The sequence below is a fragment of the Thunnus maccoyii genome, chromosome 1, assembly GCF_910596095.1.
Source record: "Thunnus maccoyii chromosome 1, fThuMac1.1, whole genome shotgun sequence".
In the NCBI taxonomy this organism is placed as follows: Eukaryota; Metazoa; Chordata; class Actinopteri; order Scombriformes; family Scombridae; genus Thunnus; species Thunnus maccoyii.
The window spans coordinates 22,597,016-22,620,620 of NC_056533.1; the positions used below are offsets into that span (position 1 = coordinate 22,597,016).

The 23,605-nt window shown below is 38.8% G+C and overlaps 1 protein-coding gene across 2 annotated transcripts; it reads left to right on the forward strand.

Moving 5' to 3' along the window:
- Positions 1-1,195: 1,195 nt before the first annotated feature.
- Positions 1,196-18,800, forward strand: stk33 (serine/threonine kinase 33). 2 transcript variants are annotated; one of them, XM_042417311.1, is made up of 15 exons: positions 1,232-1,292; positions 5,438-5,551; positions 7,395-7,511; positions 8,050-8,163; positions 8,267-8,371; positions 8,483-8,621; positions 11,599-11,684; positions 12,245-12,332; positions 13,396-13,471; positions 13,584-13,696; positions 13,891-13,976; positions 14,063-14,135; positions 15,157-15,326; positions 15,975-16,061; positions 16,442-18,800. In XM_042417311.1, the coding sequence occupies exons 3-15, from the start codon at positions 7,395-7,397 to the stop codon at positions 16,667-16,669; spliced, it is 1,482 nt and encodes a 493-aa protein (XP_042273245.1). In that variant the 5' UTR covers positions 1,232-1,292; positions 5,438-5,551; the 3' UTR covers positions 16,670-18,800. The 2 variants fall into 2 exon arrangements, with proteins under 2 accessions (XP_042273244.1, XP_042273245.1); XM_042417310.1 differs by lacking the exon at positions 5,438-5,551 and having other exon boundaries at positions 1,196-1,292.
- Positions 18,801-23,605: the final 4,805 nt, after the last annotated feature.

Sequence of the window (23,605 nt, forward strand, 5' to 3'; positions counted from 1 at the left end):
AAAAATAAATCACTTTGCAATTTACAGTTAGTACCTGAAAAACAGTTTGCAACATGCTTTTTTCTTTCTTAATGTATAGAAGATGGGAGAGATTCATCCAGAGGGCCTGCTGAAAAGCAGATGTTATTCTAGTAGGATCACTTACGGTCAAATATGGTGTGCTTGGGTGTAGTTAATGGTCATGCCTAAATAACAGTCAAGGTTAAAGATTTACTGAGGCCCCATTCCACTGTTCACTCTAAACTGTATGTGAAAAGCTCTGATTTAACCTAAATGTAGCTATGGCCTAATTCAGTTAAAACAGTTTTTCAGTGGGATTATTGTTGTCCCACAGTTAGATAAATGAGCAGTGTAATGATAGAAAGGAAGAATAAAAATTGTAGACAAGAAGTATATCAAAAATCCAAACAAATGCGTGATGAAAAACATTTGAAGGACCTGAATGAAAACCAGACAACATTAAAGAGGCAATTCAAAATGTGGCTGCTGTTCTGAGTTTAGAGTAGACATTTCAATTGTGAAACAGTTGCTAAAATGATGTTCTATATTTCTTTTTTGCAGTGCAGTTAAAGATCTGAGGACAGAATTGTAGTAACAAACTAGTAATGGTGTGAGATTGTGCCAAATGATTTGCAAACAAAATTAACAGTATGTCTCAGTAAAATATTTCACAGTGTAAGAGAAAGGTGGTTGTTAACGTTTGCTCCCATAGCTACTTTAATCACAGACATAAACTAATTCTTAACCTTTCCTACAGTACATGTCAAATTATTATTATTTTGTCAGGCTATTTCCTGGTTTCTTTAGATTTAATTGCAATCTGTGATCAATCACAGATCACAAACTGCAAAATACTGTTAAGTGTTGACCTTCTAAGGCAATAGTTATCCTATTTACAAAAAGGATAACAGTGATTGCTCCAAAATCTAACACCGCCATCAAAGACAACCCTTCAGTAACAATTTTCTCCACTAGATGGAGACTAATGACCAGACAAAATCCAGGGTGCCACTGAGAGAAACCGTCCCCATCACATAAAAGAACTAATGGTTCTTATGCAAACTGGAAATTCAGTGCAGTTACCATGTTTATCGTGAAGTAAGGTCTGCTTTAGGTCAGGTAAACAGGTTTAGCTTCATACACGATCCACCGGGGGCGCTGCAAGCCGCTGAATCAGGAGAAGCCCCGTTCATTCATAAGAATTTTGTCCCTCTTCGCCATCCGTAGTCACTCGCCGAAAAAGTTTGGGGTTAAAACCGACCTGCGGACTTAAAAATGATGTACTCGAAGAGGTAAGAAACTTTTTTAGTTGAATTTGACAAAATCGACTGTCAGGTTGTCAACGTAAATTAATACTGGTATCATTTAACGCATCCTTATCCGTATGCAAAGACGTTTGTGCAAGTTTATGTGTCGTTGCCATGACAACGTGTACCACGGGGAATGCTGTTTGCCTGAATTTCCTGACAGAAACTTAAGACTGACTTTTTAAATAAACGTTATTACATGATCTCTTACTTAGCTAACTAAATAGCTTATCGTTAATTAGCGAATGTTAATGTTGTTGAACGGTTGTGGAGTGAATTGAATTGTAAAAAGTATCTTGAACTTTACGGAGCACGAAAACACCTTTTATAGGTCTATAATAATACCTAATTAGAGTTAACGTACGGTAACGTTAGCTGCAGCAATTGCTGTCGAATGAGAGTAATCTTTAATGTTTTTTGCACTTGTATAACTTAGTAAATATGTTCGCCAGCTGTTCATTTGTCTTCCTGTACAACCCCTTATCGAAAAGGTGTTGATTAATTTTTGTTTTGAGTGAGCTAAAGCCTCAACTGTCATCATTTGTTATCGCAGATTTCTTTGGTGTTTGTGAAGGTTGTCCTGCATCTTTTGTTCTAGTTAAACAAACATTACGTTATCAGCTTGGCAGTTGGACAGTGAATGATTTATAAGTGAAGGTGTTGGACAGCTGTGTGCTCCGATATGAATGTGCTGAGTTCTCTCCGGGTTGTCACTGAAATGAATTTGATTTGTTCTTGTTTCTGCTATGGCCTACATTTTTCTAGACGTGTGCCCTCCTAGCCTCCTAAGGCTGAGCCCAGCAAAGGCAGAGATTAGCCTTAACCAGGATTAAACCAATGAGAAATTTTGAATTTGTTGGCCCTTATCTCCTAGCAACATGTGGAGTGCTCTGAGCAAATGGCAGAATTTGATCGTTTGCTTCCTTTTGGCAAAGCATGTTTTCATGCCAATTGACACTTATCAAACATGACCATTGAAGACAGAGGGAATTCCTGAAGGGAGGTATAAATTATTTATTTATTGGGACACTACATGCATTACTTTTTTGCTGAGTGTAGGAAAAGGAACTTGAAGGGAAGGTTCACAATTTTTCCAGTCTCTCTTAAAACAACACTCAGGTGCCCATATGAACAGTGAAAGAGGTTTTCCTCGCGATAATCATTCCTGCTGTTCATACTGGTTATTAAAAGATCCCCTTTCAGTGTAAGTGATGGGGCCAAAATCCACAGTGTGTCCACACAGTCATTTTGTGCAAAAATGCATTTAACAGTTTGTGTGAAGCTTATATGAGGCTTCAGCAGTCTGACTTAGTCATATCAAATGGATATCTGACACATTTACAGTCTTTTTACTATCAAATTCCATCTTTGTGTTTCCCTGTTGAGCTGCAGTGGAAGTAAAGTAACAACAAGAGGGACTTTGGCACTAAAAAGACTGTAACGTTGAAAAATATCTACTTGATTTGACTAATTTGGACAGCTGAAGCTTCATATTAGCTTCAGATCAACTTGTGGCTTGTGGATTTTGTCCCCATCACTTACATTGTAAGTGCATAATGAAGTGATCTTCTAAAAGTCAGTATGAACAGGAGGAATGATTACGGCAGCAAAAATCTATTTAAATGTTCATTTTGGCACCTGACTATTGTTTTAAGACAGACTTGAAAAATTGTGAACCTATCCTTTAAAGCACCTCCAGTATGACGCGTCATTTGGTCCCTCAGCTGTCAGGTACAGTATATTTTCACAGCTCTTTAGTAATGGCTTAATGTTGATGTGTTCTTGGTATATTACATTTAGACCACAGGCTTTGATAATCTCTCTGCATAATATTAGGATTCACCCCATAACATAGTGAAGTAGATGGGCTCTATATTTGCATTCTAAACATGCAATTTCTTGCCTCATCAGGTAATGTAATTCCGCGCTTCATTAGGACTGTGAAGTTTATCATTTGTCATCAAAGCCAAGCTGTCAATAAATGATTAAGTTTCACATGAGGAAAATGTAATATTTGGGCTCAAGCAAAACGGATAGAGTGTACATTTTAATTGCAGTTAGTAAGACTCTGTTTTTTGTTTGATTTTCAGGCTATATTTTAGCGGCTGCTTGTTACAGCTAGAGGCACCGTCATTACAGAGCTGCTTAAGCCTAATTTATTCAACTGCCTGTGCCATTAAAGAAAACAAACTTCTAAAGGCCCTGCACAATAATTGAAATGTGTAATATTTCGATGATGTGGTTGAGACTTAAAAGTGGTAACTGGTTTGACACTGTGGTTTCAGCAGCATATGCCAATTCTTACTGGGATACACTACTGCTGACTTTTGGTGTGCTGCAGTTGTACTACAAGCAAATGCCATTTATAAATAGCACTAAGTTCACAAATAAAAATTATTTTAATCATTCATTAATCTGGCAGTTATTTTTACGATTAGACAGATACAGCATTTGATAATTACCGTATTAGAGCTGCAATGATTAGTTGATTAATTGATTAGTTGATCAACAGAAAATTAATCGGCAACTATTTTGATAATTGATTGAATTGTTTTGAATCATTTTGTAAGAAAAAATACAAAAAATCTCTAATTACAGCTTCTTAAATGTGAATATTTTCTGGTTTCTTTAGTCCTCTATGAGAGTAAACTGAATATCTTTGGGTTGTGGACTGTTGATGGAGACAAAACAAGACATTTGAGGTTGCATCTTGGGCTTGTGGAAACAGTGATCAACATTTTTCACCATTTTCTAACATTTTATAGACCAAAGGACAAACTGATACATTGAGAAAACAATCAGCAGATTAATCGATAATGAAAATAATCATCAGTTGCAGCCCTGCATGGTATTTCTAGATAGAGTTCAGAGTCTGTTCAACACATTTATATTGTGGGATGTAAAGAACATTGCAGCCTTTAGAGGCTAGTATCTAGTACTCCTACTGACATTAAGGGTGGGAGAAAAAGTAAATATACATTTCCTTGAGTTAATGAAAAACAAGCTAGTTTTAGTGAAGAAAAGTTACAAAGGATCAGAGCCATCCTTTGTATGTTCACGCTCTCTTTGTTCCAAATTGACATTGATTTTGTGTGCTTAGTTCTTACACAATATCCCCCACACTCACAGTCACTGGGTCCTATTGTTTTTCGCTCAGTAGTATAAATAAACAGAAATTGCTGTCTGACAGAATGATGGAGAGATGAGGCAAGTAAGGACTTGACTTGTGATGTACCGTCAGCTCTAATTACTTCCTGCTGAAACTGAAGATGAAGCAAACTCTCAGTGTAAAAGGTGGACCACAGCCTGTGTCTCCTTGTGGTTGGAGTGTGTGTGGATTTTTCAGCATGTCTGCGTGTGAACAAAAACCATTATGTTTTGACATTGTTACTTAGAAAAGAAAAATAAATCCATACAAAGGATTTGGTGATACTGTAGCTCTCTGAATATAATCAAAACAATAAAAATGAGGATAAGCAAAGTTTCGATTGTACAGGTATAGTTACTGGACAGAGAATTTGCCTTAATGGAAAGCTTTATAGATACACAGTTGGCACAGCAGCAAAATACTGCTCCATCATTGCAGAGAGGTTTATTTCCCAGTTGTATTTCTAGCAATCGGTCATGCATTTCAACAAACACAATTTGATGTGTGTGCGAGTGGGAAGCCAGGAAAGGATCATTTCCTTGTCACTGCGCTAGCACCTGCCCTGAAGAGTGGTGGTATACGAGAGGAAAAGCAGGAACTGTCTGCCTGTTCCTTACTGGTGGGTGAAAAGAATTGGAAGTATTTGTCAGTAGCATTTATAATACACAAGATTATTTCACTGGATAGTAGAGGCAGAGGAACTGTGTATGTTTCTCATTTATGAGAGTTCAAATGCAGTAATTCTTGGGTTCATTCGGGCCTTAGTCTGATCCTTTCTGGGGTCATCTTCTTCCTCCAGCCCTTCAAGTCCTTGGTTTGGGTTGGTGGTTGGGTGCAGGCTGCAGTGTGTAAGTTATTAAGTTAAAAAAAAGCATCAAGTAAGTAACCTATTTTGTGTTTCACCTGCAGTTTGACCCGTAGATGTAGAAAAACAGGTTTAGAAATTGCAGATAGACAACATTCAACCCCTGTGTCTGTTTAGTGACCCTTTTTAAGGTCAGACTTCTCAACCTGACCTGACCTTGATATCCCATTTCCTTTGCATCGGGGATCTGGGGCCAAGGAACCAGACACCTCTGTCTTGGAGACACCTGAGGTAGACAAGACCCTTCTCTTCCAGTCCTTCAGTTCCCCAGTGATACACTCATTGCGTGCCTCTGTCTTCCACAAATGAGCTATGATTGAGGTGATTGGAATTTCCAAAGGCTGTCACAATCATTTTGATTGGAAAATAGACAGGAGATAATGGGAGAGACAGGCCTGTTATGAGAGCCCTGTCAGGGCTAAAATAATGCATCAGAGTGAAGAGGTTAAAGACACCGCTTCCTTGTTAATAATTAATTGCTGTGCGTGTGGTGGATCCACTTCATCGCTCCCAGTCATCACTTGATAATTGCTTTACATTTAATTTGGCTTTAGAGACTGTTTTTCAAGCTGGGTAAATTGTGCTTAAAGTTGATATGGGCTCAGACAGAGACAGCAGTTTGGTCATAAACTAAGGATAAAAAAAAAAGACTAGTTAGAGCTTGGGAACTAAGAGTCAGTGATAGAGTCAAAGTCACTTCTTGAACTCAGCTAACTTAAATACTGACAAAATCAATGTTAAGTGTCAATATTCTGTTCATCTCTTTATGCTCTTCTACTAGCAGAAGTGATTACTTGTAATAGACAATATTTTAATATTATTTATATTTAATATTATCAAGTTTTTTTTCAGTATTGTATCTTGAAATTTAGGCAAAGTGAAAACAAAACGGAGTTGATTTGATATACACAATCTCTCTGGAAAAATATTCTTTCAGTTAGTGCTGCAACAATTGGTCAAATGAAAATTTATCATCTTAAAAGTGATAGACAAGTCATAATAGTACTCTTGTCAAATGTCTCAAACGTCAGAATTTACTAACTTGATGCGCCAGATGGTTAGTTACACAGAACCATTTGAGAAGTCGTCCTTGCAAACTGTTTGGAAAAGGGCAGGAACTTTCACTTTTTGGATGAACCATCTGTCTATCATTGTCTATCACCGTCTTACCTTGCAAGGCAGCTGGATTCGTGAGATCACACAAGAATCCTCGTAGGACACCGACACAAGCGCATAACTTGAAGCCTCACAAATGATGATCTCATGATGTCATGATCTCGCAAATCCAGCTGCCTGACATGGTAAAGAATTTACTGCTTTTTCTCTGTTTCACACCGTATCATTGCAAATATAATGCCCTTGGTTACCCAACTGTTGGTTGGCCAAAAGTCACCTTGGGCACTTGGTAGTTTTTATGGCCATTTTCACTATTTTTGAGCTATTTTAACCACTGTTAACTATTAATTGATTGGTCAACAATATCAAGAAATTTATCAATAATGAAAATAATTGTTAGTTGCAGCCCTATTTTAAGTTGATTGGACAAACTAACAAATACTTAATCTGTGTTTTGGTTGGTATATTCTCTTTCCTGCCATGTTGCAGTGGTGATTTAAGCCATCTACTGAGATGCCAAAAGTCTAGTATTGGTTGGGCTCTATTGATTAGGAATGACAGTAAACTGGGTAATGAAAGAATGGAAGAGCTTTTAGTGCTTATTGTCTTGGTCTACAAGGAAAATGTTTGCTCAATTTGTCTTTTTTTTAAGGTTGAGCATGGTCTTCAGTAATGTAAAATGATGTATCACATCTGTGGCAACACAACAATATTCACAAATGTGTGTCGGTCTTTACTTAAAAAAACAACAACAACAAAAAAAACCCAAATCCCTCTGCATGACTGCATTCATCTGCAATAATAACATTACTTGAAAAATAATTTCACTGATTGTTCTATTACAATAACTCAATGATTCGTCAAAGAAATGCAGTTATTATTTATTAGCTAAGGATTTCTTTAGTCATGGCTTGACAAGGAATTGCAGAGAGATAATGACTTCTCCTTCCATCTCTAGATGACACAAGCAGATGTTAGTGGACTATGCAAGAACATGGTGTCCCAGCGGACAGGCAGGAACACAGTGGAGAATGATGCACCTCACATACGTCTGGATGATGACGCTGACCTTAAGGTTTGGAGAGCTTCTGTACATGAATCCACTACAGTCCTGTGTTTTGCTTTGGGCCCACCACTGAATAAGTCACACTCACACACCGGTGAACTCTATAGTACTGCATCTGCACCAGAAGAGGATCAAACTTCATGTTGCTGCTGTATAGCCCCGCTTCACTGGGGATTTTTACTGCTCCCTTTGCCAAATCCAAAGCAGCCAGTGCTCAGCCTTGCATGCACACAGATAATGATCAAGTTAATTAGACCTGAGATTGAACGAACTGCAGCAGCAACTTAATCATTTGTAACTTGATTAGAAATACTATATTCTGCAGCTCCAGAGACCTGAAAACTTTCAGTTTTTTTAGAATGCTTGAAATTAGGATGTACTGCAGAATTCAGGTCTTGAGCTAAGACATAATGTTTTTGTAATCCAAAGCAGTGAAATGATCCTTAAGTCTTAAACACAAGCTCAAGGGAAATCCCCTGCTGTCTCTGACTGACAGTGAGCAGGTGTAGATTGCAAAAGCGTTAATTTTATTTTCTCCTCCCCCTAGGAAATATATACATTTGGAAGGAAATTGGGTCAAGGTAGCTTTGGGGTTGTTTATGAAGCCACCCACATTGAGACAAAGACACAATGGGCTATCAAAGAGGTTTGCAGACCAGGGGTGAGTGCATTTCGCAATCCCTCTGGGAAAAGTTGAGTTTAATGTTTGGAGAGAAACAAATGGCCATAGCAACTCAGCTGTGATTGACTTTCTGTTACTTCAGGCAGGAAGTTCAAAAGTCAAGCTGCTGGAGCAGGAATTAAAGATTCTCAGACAAGTGAATCATGCTCATATAATACATCTCAAGGAATCCTACGAAACAGCTAAGGTGAGTCTCAATATAATCTACTATTACTGTGCAACTCTGCATAAATATCTCTGATAAGCATGCACAAATTGGCTCTGTGGTGAGATGTAATTCTCTCTACTTGTTTTCTAGATGACTTATTTGGTTACTGAGCTGTGTGTTGGAGGTGAACTGAAGGAGCTGCTGCAGAGGAAAATGTTCTTTACAGAGGATGAGACAAGACATATCATCCACAGCTTAGCTGATGCCATCGTCTACCTTCACAAAAGAGGTAATGACATTCTACAGATTGACATTTTGATAGTACGTATTACCTTTACAGCACTTGAAAATCTGTTTTTTATGACCTCCATAAAAAAGTGATTTTAGTCCTCACCTTGCTTGTGATGTGGATGTGTACATCCTGAAATCACTGTTAGGTGTGTTTACAGGTGTAGTTACTTGTGCAACAGACATGAAACTTAAAACAAGAAGACAAGTGAAACAATGCTTTTCAGCTTGGTGTAAAGTTATTTTTTTAATATATTTTATATCTTTACCCTTATTACACTGTAGTGTGGAACTAGTGGTATGAATTATGTTTTATTGTTGTAGGTATTTTATAAATTAAACGCCCATTTTAAATTGTGTGTTGAGCAAAGTGTGCATCAGTTACTCTAAGTTGTAATAACACCACGGTACCATGATTCCACTCAAATTGTGTTGCCATTCATTATAGAAGGATGGCTCATTTTAATAAAAGTAATAATAAACAACTGCTTGGAAAAAACACAACAAACATTTTAATTAAATCTATGTGTTTTATTGGAAATGCCGCTTCCCCTTTTAATGGTGAAATCTGTGGTTAGAAGTAATTTAGGACATTGCCTGGCAATGAGGCATCATTACATGTGTCTAATGACTAATTTACAACAAGCTGGGGAGCAATCCTGATTAATAGGTGTGTTTTCAAATAGAAAGTCCCTCCGTGCTGGTTTGTTTTACCTCTACAAAGACTAATGATACTTATGAAAATGTGCTGGCTTTGAATTAGGTAGGCAGGTCCCTTTTTGTTATATGACCAATCATGATCATGAAAGTCTCTCAGCTTGATGTTGTTAGGCTTTTCTCAGATTATCAAATTTTTGCTGTCCATTGTGAGCTTCAGCTGCCATTTGTCACAATCAGGTATTAGTCTTAGCTGTACTCAGGCTCAGCTGTGCTTTGAGCTTTAATGCTAACACATGCTACAATTAACAACATGGTACATGAAATGCTTAATTTCTCAGTGAGTTAACAGGATGATTACCGAAACGTGATGCACCCCAAAAGCTGTCATAGTTGGTAGTTATTAAGTGATTTCATCTCATCAGTATTTTATTAAATAACCAAAAGAAATGTATAATTATTAAATAGAGACAGTTATAAATATGAAATTGACAGATATGCTGCCAGCAAGCAGTTGAAAGACCGGGCTTTAATGGAAGAAAAAATATCTCAAGATGGCAAAAAGAACATTTTCAGGTGTTTTGTGCACACCAGTTGGTCTAACTTACCTTTCACACACCATCAACACTGTTGCGTTGTATAATTGGTTGCTTCAAACAGTGCAGTGAAAAAGCCTGCCCAGGGCAAATTGTATTTTTCCACCTGCCATCTCTCACTTCACCAAGTTTTGTTAACGAGGCCCTTTAGCCTGGCATACTGTAAGCAAGGTAAACAGAGCACTGTGTTAGTGTGTGCGAAAAACAGTTTACTGTGGTGACTGACATTAGCAAATCATGTTGCAATTAACTATGATCACAGGCAATATTTGTTTTCATCAGTTGTCCAACACAAACTCCAACCCTGAATCTATTTATTAATCAAATCAGATTATTTTCATATTATATATGAAGAGAAACCAAAACATGTTGCAAAAGCCTCCACATATATTCAACAGTTTTAGGATGCCATGTTGGGTGACGTTTCAATACATCAGCATGTTCCACTGGCCAAGTCAATAAATATGCTCACCATATTGTAGGGCTGTAGTCAACCAAAGAAAATGTTGGTTTACTAAAATCGTACATAATCTTCAACTAATCGATTAGTCGCGGGGAGAGGGGGGGGCCTCCACCGTCACTTCTCTGCTCCTCGCTCTTTCCCGCTCGCTACGCAAACATAGTCAGGAGCCACGCTACCAGTGGTTTCACAGGCAACGACACGGAGCTTGACTGACGTACCGGAACAGCGCTGCACAGAGACTCCCAAATGCTGTCGATTTCAAATATTAAAAAATATTTTTTTTGGCCTGGCGGGGGTCATTATGGAGAAACACAGATTCAGTAAACATTCAGTACGTTCAGTAAACGTTGAGTACAGTTAGACCCTGCAGTCTCCATTAGGTTGGGCGAGATCAAAGTTGTGAAAACAATGGGGGTGTTTTGAATACACCCCCGTTTTCACAGGTAATTTGTTAGTCTGTCCCTACCGCCGCAGGAAATAATGGATTACTCCTGGAGAGCTATTGATGTAGCACTTTTCTCCTTATGAAAATAACACAGAGATTATTCGACCAATGAGAATTTAATCGGACGAGAGCATATCGACCAACTAATCGACCAGTCGACCAGCAGACTACAGCCCTACCATATTGTTTTCTTTACCACAATGTGTTGTTGAAATGGTAGGTTTAGATAAATTAGTCTTTATTAATTCCCTGTAGGGAAATTTGTTCTCAGAGAGATCAGCTCTTGGTCAGTGCCTTGGTCAAGGTCAATGACTATTACCAACATGTTTGTCTTTTGGGTGGGGAGAAAACCTGAGAGGTCACAGGGAGAACATACAAATATCCAGTATGGTGCTCATCGATGATTTACCTTGTGACAACGAATATGAGGGATTGGGGGGAAAAGAAACTCACTAAAGAGTGGTGGTTATCTCAAGTCTTTAAAGAAATCAGCAACAACTCAAAATGTCATGAAGTAATAAGATAATTGACTTGTGAGGTGCTATAAATTGTAATTTAAAATTCTAATGCATTTTGAGATTGCACAGACATATAGAGATTAACTATGTGGTGAATGCTTGCACAGTTTACTGTATATAAATTAAAAAGGGCCTTGAATTATGCGTCTTTAGCTTAAAAACAATCCTGTGTTTAAAACTGCAGTAATCAATTTTTGCCACTTACAGCTTACAGTGAATTTATTTGTTAAATACATGATGATAAAACTGTGTTCAAACCCATTATGTATGTGTAAAGGTTTTGTTTCCTCCACCTACAGACATAGTGCATCGGGATTTGAAACTTGAAAACATTCTTGTGAAAAATGATCTCGATGAGGATGATAATGGCAAGATTAATATCAAGGTAAGATGGTGACACAAACTGTGAAACTTTCCATCACTGCCTATTATCCGTTCGTTTCTGGACTGAGCACAAGCCTCTGATGGGAAATCTTTCCTTGCCCACTATCTCCTCTATATTTAGTAAAGGCTTTAAATACTACCTCATTATGACAGACTCCCTCTGGTCTGCCTTTATAGTACACCTGTACAAAGAAAGGCTCAACTGTATCTTTAAACAAATTACCAGCTGAGCACAGCATGTTGTGTGCATTGACAATGAGCCAGCCAGAGAAATACCTGGTGTGCAAGCTAAAATGAGGCTAGGCCTCACATACACAAAAACACACATAAATGTTATAAGAAAATGTTGTCATGGCACAGCATAAATGACTTCCATTTCACAGGAGTTGATCTGTTCTTTCTCTCGTTTTGTAATTATGTGATATCCCGTAGTAAATATCTGGACCCATACAGCCTTTACAGCTAATTTGTTCTTAAGGTATAGCCATGTTTTCCTTTAATTCTGTCAGAACATCTAAATTATGTTCATCTATATTTTTTTCTATTTTGTTCTTTACCTAGGTGACAGACTTTGGATTATCAGTAATGACAGGTGGTGTCGGGATCGCAAACATGATGACGGATGCTTGTGGGACTCTTATCTATATGGGTAAGATGACATCTGTATCTTCTACAGCATACTTGTAGGTCTGACAGATGACCACAAGGGTACAGCTCTAAGTTTGAATGAGTATACATTTCTACACTGTCTTTTTGAGCTGCCAACGCTGGAAAATTTTAAATCCCACTCATGGCAGTGAGTGTTATTTTAATTTTTGAATGAAGAATGTATCCTGTATATTTTATTTCGTCACTTACTATATACTTATTATATTTATATTATACTCGAATGTTGTATCAAAAGTATCCTACTACTAGTGGTGCTATGGAGCATTGTTTATAGGAGCGGGTCCCTGTTTTATCTGCTTCCTGTGCTCTACTAGCATTCGTAAAATCATGATACAGATGTGTAGAGTATGCAAGCTACAATGTGAAATCCTTTGTTTTCAAGCTGTTTCACTGATTGACAGTTGGTTACAATTGGAGGTAAAATGCCAAAAAATGCTGAAAAATGTAGAAAAGAAGAAGACTGCCAGTCAATGTTGGATGGATATTAAAAAAAACATGGATATAAACAATGCAGGTTTCAAAATATCACAGATTGGCTTTGTGAATATTTTATGAGAAAGGAAATACATTCAAAACGTTTGGTAGGCCTCAAGGCACAGCGTGTTTAGGGAGAAACACTGAATCTAAACATAACATTATCCACAGGGTATCTTTAAATCAGGCTCCTCTCTTTACCTACATCATCACTGACCTTCAAAACATTTTATTAAATGTTGTGAAATCTGCATTATTGCCAGCTTGCAGTCTTCTTCTTCTCCTCCACTTTTAATGGTGCTTTACCACCTTTTACGGTTCATTACTGCCACCAGCTGTGGATATGCCTTCCTGCCCTGTTTATCACATAACTCATGTGTGCTGATAAAGCATGATATAAACAGTATGGGATTTACTCACTGAAACATTGCTCAACAAGCAGTGCCACTAGTGGTCAGAAACTAGTTTTAACTAGTAGTCATTTTAAGCCCTAAATTTTCCATATCTCCATACTGTACGTTTGTGTGTGTGTGTGTGTGTGTGTGTGTGTGTGTGTGTGTAAATTTTAGCTCCTGAGATGATGAGCGGTCGTGGTTACAGCCAGTGGTGTGACATATGGAGTATTGGAGTAATTATGTATATATTGTAAGTACACACACACACACACACACACACACACATTCACACACACACACACACACACCTCTACACACACAATGGAGTACATGTGTCTTCATGTGATCCTGTGTTCCTGTAGGCTGTGTGGGGAGCCTCCATTTGTGTCCAAAACAAGGGCAACCCTACTTGAGAAGATTACGAAGAAAGAACTCAAATTCGCTCAACCCATTTGGGCCACAGTCAGTGATGCAGGTGACACTTCATCTCTATTCTCATTCTTAAATAAATGTAATCCTGCAAAAAAGAAGAAATTGTTTGTGATATGTAGTGAGGGAATATGTTTTTTCAATGACAAGCAGTACAGGATGGTGCATACATTCAGTTTTATCAAGCAATTCAGATTCCTGCTAACAAACTCACCGATTGACTTGAGTTTGTCTCAACAGCAAAAAATGTATTGACTTGCCTTCTGAAGGTTGACCCTGCCTACCGCATGTCAGCTAATCAGCTACTGGAAAACCCCTGGATTACAGTAAGGCACTGATTCTTCCAGCTGCATTCAGAAACTTTACCAGATGAGTCACATGAGAAGCTCTTATGGGGTGCTTTATCCAACAGGGTGACACTAATATGCCTGCTATACCGTGCAATGTGCTGGAGATGATGCGTCACCACCTGGAACAGGAAGAGAGTAAGACTGATGAAGATTTAACTTAGTTCAAATAATTTGGTAACACGTTCTATGACGCCCATGTCTATAATGCATTATAAACATACGTTATAATCTGATTATGTCAATCTAAGTGGTTATTGGATGCTTTAAGTGAAGTAATGAAATTCCTGATGTATAGGCAGATAATACATCACAAGCTGGTTATAAGTCACTATAAGTGGTCATCGTTTGCTTTAAGCAAAGTGAAAAAAATATCATTAAATCTATGCAAGAACAACACAAAACTTAAAATTAATTTATTTGTTTAATGGGTCATAACAGACAATGAATTAAGGTCACCAATTTGACACAACTTTTTGATGATGAACAACTGAATGATTGACATTTACATTTCACTAATGTAATGTATCCCCAAAAAACACTAAATTGACTCAAATTATAGATAATACCTGAAACAATTTCTACTTTACCTGTAGCTGTATATTTTACTTTTATGTAAACATTTGATCAACAGTGACTCCTTAAAAAAACTTGGTGATTATAGTGCATTATAAAATGAAACAGCTATGAGAATCATAATACACTATGATCCCTGCAAAAAAAAATGTTGGTCAGTGACCAGCAATGATGAAGTATTATGACACTTGACCTTATAAGTCATTATAAAATGCTCAATAATGTGTTATGATTATTGTTATAAAGCATTATGAATATTTATGGGCGTACATAGGGCGTTACCAATAATTGAATTCAAATCTTCCGGGTCATGATTTGATCATTTTAAGAAACAATAATGTGACAGTGATAATATCCGACAAGTTGTTCTGGTATATAAAAATAATGGATGAAGTGGAGGCAAAAAATGGAAAGTTTTTAACTATTTTTTAAAAAGTTTGTATTCTGTTTAACTCACGGTTGTTGGTTTGGTTTTTTTGTTTTTTTCTTTTTAGCAATGAGAGTTAACTTGTAATGCAGCATGAAGTGTTAGTATGAGTACAGATTACTTGATGTTGATGTTATTTAAAATTGTCCACAATAGTAACAAGGACTCTGGGGGACTTGTCCTTTACTTCTTCTGAGGACACTCTGGACCCATCTCTGCTCTACAGTGCAGCTTCAACAGAAACAGACAGCGGCTGTAAGAGCCACGCTAAGCTCAGCCCTGAGAGAGACGACAGCTCCTGCACACCCTCCACATCCACCAAACCGGTACTGTATGTCTGTATGTCACAACACTGTTGACCTGATCTGCCTGTGTGTTTTCTTATTCAGGACTAAAGACTAAATTTATATGCTAGTAAGTACTGTAGATAACACTTAGAGCAAAACTGTTTTTACAACATGCTGAGGTTTTGGTCATTATTTATAATGGTTATGATTTTTTGTACCAACTTAGAGAGCTCACAAGGGTGAGCGATATTAGTGGTCAGATGATCAGGACAGTATCACCTTAATAATTGTGTCATCATTATTGGGAAAAAACCAAATGAGAATATTAAGGTTATTACACAATCTTCTGTTAGAATTTACAAAGCTCCTTTGTGGTTTGTACTTTAATTTTCAGTATTCCCTGCATGTGGTTTTACATTGCAATGGGGAGTTAAAACATTTTATTTTGGGTGTGCTCATGCTGCGCTCTTGAAAGTTACTGTATTTATCAGTTTCTCATTTGTAAATATCATTAATGTCAATATCCAAATAGTAATTAGAACTGTGACTCAGGAGACAGGTTAAAAACAAAACAAAACTGAATTTTCCACTCTGTAGATCAGCCTTTATCTATTATTTATGGTCATGGAATCCAGCTATGGATCTCTCATGTTTCTCTTTGGGTTATCCTTGTATCTTGGTATGAAGAGTAAAGAGGGTGGTGGCCATCTTCAGCAGGACAAGCGCAAAAATGTCTCTGAAACCCAGGGACCACCTCAGCCCAGCACCACACAGGTCTGTTGAACCTCTTACAACTTTTCCTTTTCAGTTCAACTTCAATTTATTCTTTAATTGATATATTTTTTAAATTTATCACCAGTAACATATATTGCACTTTCCATATTTTGTAGTTTTTAATGTTACATGTTTTGATATAAACTTTCAAACAATAAATGTATATTGCTGTACATTCCAGATTTTAAACACCAACTATCTTGTTGAGTTGTGTTTTCATATTGCCGTGCATACTGCCTTTCATATTCAATCACCACTAGATGGTGCCAGATTAACCTGTTACAGCAGATGGTTATAAAGGTGTAGTCATGCAGCTGTTTTTAAATTAATGTGATAGTTAATACTGTTATGTAAGATGAATATGAATCTTATCCCTGCAGTTTCATGCTGGTCTGAAACCCTCAAGACAGCCGAGTGCAAAGCAGCGCAGGCCTCAGGACAAGAGGGACGTCAGCACAGTACAGAAACCAGCCCCTGACCTGAGTAAAGCAGGCGACCAGAGACCTTCTACCTCCATTAAAAGTAAGACTGGTTTCCGCAAACCACCTGCTGCCTCTAAGACCACTACCCCTTCAGAACGAGACAAAAAAACAAGCCAGATCACATGAGAAAGCGTGAGACAGAGCACATAAGTGGGTGAGGAAAAAAAAGTGAGCATAAAAGAGAGAAAAACTAAATTAGAGGTGGACTTTATTTGATATAAATTTTATTTAATGTTTAATTCTGGTAATTGTATGTCATTCTGTGGTTTAGCAGTGATGTGAATGTAACTACTGTGAATGGTGCCACCTTTATGGTGATGACCAGAGATCAAGCAGTGACAGCAGTGTCAAATGAATGGGCCTTATACAGTGTATACAGGTTCACTGTGTGAGAGTAATAGAAGTCTAGTTTAGATGAAGCTCCAGCCTCAGCTGTGCTGCGTGCCAAAGGAAAGGGCCCCAGTCTGAGGTGATACCCCGGATGGGGCAAAGCTGCTGCACAAATGCTTACTGTTACACGGCCAACTGTTTGAGAATGCCAAGCAGCACAAATACAGACTCTTCGAGTGACCAGTAAACATAGAGACTGAATGGGTTTGTCACATTTTACTGGTGGCCTCTGAATGTTTTTATTATAAAGCAGCAAACTGGAGGCACTCAGGAGATTTGAGCAGAGAACAGCTCAGTCCTTACTAAAACTGCTATTTAGTACTTTACTCACTACCTAGTAGCATATCATTATTGTAATTATCAATGCCATCTCTTTATACACACTGTGAATGTATGACTTTTCCATACAGAAAGTAATCGTCACTTGAAAATGATTAAATCTCTTCTGTTAAAAGGGAATGTTAATTTATTACTTTGGGAAGAAATACAGGGATGTACATTAATAAGGTTTGTGTATTGTGAGAGTGTGTTTTCAATATCCAAACAGATATATTTGTAAAAACAAATGTATAAATAAATTCCCAAAGAATTAGTGTTTGTCAAAAATGTGATTACAATTTGAAGCTGTTTTAAAATCAGTAATATTTTTGTAGCCGAGGGATAATTCAAATATGTACTCTTTATGTCTGTATGTTTTTTTTTTTTTTGAGAAGAAGACCTTTAAAACAATGTGCCAAATATCATAAGACATAAAACTTTGTACAACAATTTTTATTAAAATACATCTTGTTATTTAAAAAAAAACAAGATATTTTTGTTGTCTTGTAATTATATGCTAAATTTCCCAGACTACTCAAAGAGTACAGGAGGTTTCACTGTACATCATTTCAAAACACCGCAGTGAGCAACGGGGATTTTCTTTTTTCTGTTCTGACCTCTCAATTCCACGACACCCTATATGCAGTGACTGCACCCACTCAGTGTCAAAACAGAAAAACTGTCACACAGGCTGGTTACGCTCCATCTGAATGCAGAGGATTGGGACTGAGGGCAGCCACGGGTCTAATCTCGTTTGGAGGCCATTGAAAGCAGTAGGAGCTACTTTGAGGGCACTGCCATTCAAGCACAGGTTTTTTCCGCTGTAGAGAGAATAATCCCCAGCATAGATACAACATTAAAGTAGCCAAGCATAACACACAGAGGCTGAATTTCAAATCCACCCATTTGCATCTTGAAGTGAATGAGTGCCAACAATGGGGCCCCCCCTGTTCACGCACAAGCTCTGTGTTTTTAGTGCATATGTGTAAATGTGGTGCGCATTTGTTAAAACTGTTTTCAAAAGGTGTTTCTATATTTCAGGGTAGCGTTGATGCTCTTAAAAGTGGGGACACAATATATTTACCGTTAATAAATTCTGTCCAGGTAGTTCTCGGGTGATGTCTCTCAATATAGTGAGTAGGTATGCAAAATTATTTTTCCCTTTCTGATTTTGATGTGTGATTAAAAAAAAAACAAAATAGACAGAGAATAAACAAATGACACATGAATTATCTTTGATTCAAGCTACTTGCCATAAAGACTGCAACATTATTATCATACTGTATGCCTTTGGTTTACTCGGACTGGTATAAACAGCAGATGGAGCTGTAGTAAGTTGCTGAATTCATTTCCTGGAGTAAATCTGACAGGAGAGTGCTTTCCCTAAAGCTTACTACCTGGTTTTATGCATGAAGATGTGTAATTAGAATTGATTGCTTGAGTCACTGCCCATTAAAAACTGTGATGTTCATGTAATGTGTCACTAATTAATATGCTGTATGGTTAAGTCTTGATGGTCCATTCAAACAAAATAAATGGTTAAGACATGCTTCTGTTTGGCTGCTGTCTTATTTTACAACATGTGATTTTTGTTTGTGGATAATTCCAGAAATTAAAATCAAAAAACACACAAATGATTCATCCAGTTAGATAAACCTCTTTCCCCTTTAGACTACCAAACTGGATTTGCATAAAGTCTGTTTAGACAACCTCCTGTATGGCTAATTTTTTGTCAGAAGAGGAGATGGGATTTCAGCATATGGTCCTCATTGTCTTGTGCCAGACTTTTAATTAATTATAGGAACACAAAACAAAAAAAAAAGGTCCAAATTGATTTGTGCAAGTAGAGTATGACCTACAGCAAATTATAGGAGTGCTTGTACATGCCTCAGGGTAGAACAAATTTAAAGAGACTGAAACACATCAAGAAAGTACGGAAAAATCAGTGCCTTCGTATATGATAGAAGAAGGTTCAGGTGAGATGAAAATACTGTCAGTTTGTGTTGCTGCAAGCGAACTGGAGCCTCCAGTTTTACTTTTACTGTTTTGGCCAAAACAACAGAGAGAGGATGTGGGAGGGGAGGGGGGACAGAAGGAGCAAGGCTGTATGGTGGATAGGTTAGGGGCGTGAATTTGGGACAAAGCATGGAGGCAAAGGAAATTAGAAAATTCGTCGGGATGGAACAAGGGATGCGCCCCCTGCCCCCTCCACAGTCCTCCCCCCCTTTCCTCCAGCAGTGCTCCTGACAGATGGAAGTAAGGGTGGGTGGGTTGACGGGATGGAGGGATTAAAAACTCTGCAGCCCCATTTTGGAGCCTGAAGAGAGTGTCACTCCTGCAAAGGTGGGGTGCAGAGAGGCACTTGTGGCAAGAGTCGTGGGGCGTGTGAAGTGGGTGCACGCAGGCTAATGTCAAAAGAGGCCCCCCCTCTGCTCCATCCACCTTTATCCACTGAGGAGCGTGGAGGGGGCTGCTGAGAGAGGGGAAGGGGGGTGCATCTCAATAACCTTAATAGAGCTCCCTTTAATTAATCAGCTCATCTGCAGAGGCCCGATACCTGCAGCTGACCCCCCACCCCCTCACCCCCCTGCCTCCTGTACTCCCCTCCATCCTCACCCCAAACACAACATCCTCACACTGCTGCTGTGACATTGTGGTAATGAGGTAACACAGCTACAATGTCATGGAAATGTTGCGGAGACGTTATCTGTGGGAGCTCATCACACATGCTGATGTTCCTGATCCCCTTCAGTGTTTGAGTTACCATGTGTGTGTGTGCGTTCATTTATGCTACTGCCCCCTCCCCCCCCAAAAAAAACAAAACAAAATATGGCCATATGATACATATGATACAAGATACATATGGCCAAATGGCAGGAGGAAACCATGAAGCTGCTATTTCCACAGAAGGAGAGAGGGGGTAAACCCCGCCTCAAGTAAACATTTGAAACAGATGGCAATTTCAATGCAAGAAACGATAAGAAAGACTCAAACATCCCAATACCCAACAGGATGGGTGCTGGATCAAAAAATACCTTGCAGAGTATAACAGAGAGATCCGCACACCAAATAGCTCCCATTTAAAGGACTTTAACTCAAATTTCAAAGCGAGCCTCATCAATCTTTGTTGACACTACCCTTTTTTTAAAAACTACACTTATTTGGGATATTTGCAATTATAATAAATACTGTAAGCTCATTTGAATATCAAATTAATTACTGAACACACTGGAGTAAATACCTCTTTTATAAGTCCTTGTTAAAAGTGAAAAGTTCTTGACTACGGTTGGATGGCGTGTTAATTTACAGTGATATCTAATCCCAGGTTACTTCACATAAAAGGCATTACTATACATATTTTAATGGGGAGGAGGTTGTTTTCCAAGCAATTTTCTGCTAGAGTACATTTTTAATTTATTCATATTTAATTTATTGGTCTCTGCATACCCGCTCAGTAAAACTAATCAACACCATGTATGGGCCTCTTAAAGCCGCATCTCTCCTTGGCAGACAGACAGACAGGCAGCCTCTGCATTAGGATAAGCTCTCCTCTCTTGTGCACAGAGCTGGGTGAAATGCCCCCCATTCAGTCAAGCAGGAGGATACCACCTCCAAGGAGACTGTTCAGTTCTCACAAACAACCTTTTAATCACAGCGAAAAAAGGGGTGGAAAATGAAAAATGCCCAGCCTTGAATGATCCAAAACATTTCAATTTCTGTGGATAGTGACCACCGTCACTATCTGGGGACAATGCCCCCCCCCCCCCCCCCCCCCTCCTCTCCTCTCTGTTACTTCTTGCCCTCAAACTCCTCTGCCCTTGAATTGGTTTTATGGAGCTTTGGCAGTCATTTAGCACAGTATGACTGGAGTTCTTATCACCTGACTCCACTATACACTCCAAATATCTATCGACCCATTGACACACCTTGAGGAGGGATCTACACAACCTTACACATGGAAATGATTTCAATTAATTACCATTCCCCTTTGACAAGGCAGAGAGGACGGGGTGGGGGGGAAACAAAAGGAGCCCAGACAACAGGAGCATTTCTCTGGTGTAATGTGCACCATGTGTAATGAGCAGCGGAAAGGTCATTTGACACATTTCTGCCAGAATGAATTCATTTATTTCAAGCACTTAATTCTGTAGTCACCTCATTGGTGCACGGCTTGGCAGTGCACTGAGAGGGTGCATTAACACAAGTGGAGGCCTAGTTTCTTCCCAACAGCTAGTGCTGACCACAGGTCTGTGAGAATGCCTGAAGAGCAGAGAGATAGGGAAATGGAGTGTGGGGGGATCCAATCACCCCTTCTATCATAGGAAAATCACCTCCATCACCTTCAGCGTAATTGGAGCATTCATTACAGTTCAGTAAAAATGCAGGTTGCCATTAGATGGGCAATTTAAAAGTAGGCTTCTGGAGAATGAGAGACTTGAGGGGTCATGATACGGGGTCACAGTCAAGTAAATAATGGGAATTGGTCCCATGAGGCTTGGAAAACCACAAAGCCTGTGGTCACGCACCAAAATACAAGTCGGCGTAGAAGAGGGGCAGAAATTCAATCATCAGACAGAAAATAAAATGCCCCCTGTGCCCTCTCAACATCACAATAATTACAATTAGAGAGGCAGGCTGCAATTTACCGTCTTACATTTACTCTAACCTCAATGAATTTAGAGAGCACTGAAATGTGACAAGTGGAAACATTCTTAAGATGTAGAAATTCGAAGTCACACTGTAGATTAAACAGCATTTTGCCCCATCAGAGATGCTACCTATATATACTGCATGTTCAATCTACAGAAGATCTTCATGTTGATTATTAACACACTTAAGCACTTCATGAATGAAGAAGAAGAGTAGTCGAGTATGGAGGATGTTGCCTTCAGCTGCCACTAGAGGCCTCAGTCTGGCTAAAAGTTGTACCACTTTGTTTTTACATGCACTGTTTTGCTGCTGCTTATGTTTTGTTATGTTTTTACATTTCTCTAGCGGGAAAATGTAACTGTAAGAAAAACCAGAAACATTTGGTTGATCAAAGGAAGCATATTTAATATGTTTAGGTTTGAAAACGGAGTTGTTACTTATGTTCTGAAGGTTATTTTATAAAACTTTGTTCTAAACAAAGAAAGCAGAACAATAGCTCAGCAGTCTATGTGTGGCAGCGCTTCACTAACTGCAAACATGCCTGCAGTCACTACTGATAACACGATTTCAGATTCTCTTTGAGAGATTTAAACACTCTCACAACAAATCTACGCGTTTATTCTTTTGCAAAGCTCCCACTAATGACCATGTTTTTGGGGGAGAAAATGCATCTGCATTAAATATGAATAAACACATCATGATGAAACAATTAGGCAATAGTCTTCTGTGTAGCTGGATTATATATTTGGATGCCTAAAAAACTGTAATAACAAAAACAAAGCTGTGCTGTATTGACAAGCTGTGGTGAATTCACAAATTAGCCTCTCTTCTCAGTGGAACAAAATGTAATTAGTGAGTTTTGCTGCGAAAACCCACACAGGCCCTCTCCTGGCAAGACTGAAGCTTCATGCTTTATGGAATAAGATAATAATCAATGAAAAGTACGCTTACCTATCGGAAAGGATGCCCAGAGGTTCATGGTGGAATGACACGCGGCCTCCAAGTCAGGAGCTCTCACACAGCATATGGGGTGTACTTTCCCTCAGCCCTTTTACCACTCAGGAGGCAGATTGGACTTCTCACTCTCAGCTACTCCGCATTATTGTCCATTATCACACCGTGGTCCATGTGTAAGGTGACAGTGGTGCTCTGATGGAGAGGCGACAGGGGGACCTAGACTGCAATAACATATTATTAGCTTTTTTCACAGCTCCACTGGGCTGGATTTACACTGGATATCCAGAGACCTCCGAGGGCAGCCCTCTGTCACAGCGGTGTCCACCAGCAGCGCAATTGCCAGAGATACACAGGGGTGTGTGGACTGAATAGCCGTGCACCCACGCAAGGCACGCGGGACATATGTATACACACACATAGACACACAAACAGAGCGTCTGTAATCAGTAACAGGCCTTTTCCAATTAGCCTCAGTGTGCTCGTTGTCATTCTTGTGTGCTATCGTAGTAGTGCATGTTCTCCTTTTGTTCTGTAAACTGTGAATGCATCTCCTGCCATCACTGTGGTGTTTCAACATACAAACACATAGATAAATAGATGTAATGGATACATGCAGTATATGCTAAAGCAGAGTATCAGAGTGCATTCAAATTCCATATGAGGGGGAGCGCGGCACATGTGCTGCTCCTGTTTAATGCAGGATGTTCTTGTCCTTGGTAATGTTAACAGTCTCCCTTGTGACTGATG

Excerpts from the sequence above, each read along its gene's own strand:
- stk33 (XM_042417310.1), top strand. The coding sequence starts at position 7,395 with ATGACACAAGCAGATGTTAGTGGACTATGCAAGAACATGGTGTCCCAG. Across the intron at positions 12,333-13,395 it reads TGGGACTCTTATCTATATGG|CTCCTGAGATGATGAGCGGT; the intron begins GTAAGATGACAT and ends TGTAAATTTTAG. Across the intron at positions 15,327-15,974 it reads CCTCCACATCCACCAAACCG|AGTAAAGAGGGTGGTGGCCA; the intron begins GTACTGTATGTC and ends CTTGGTATGAAG.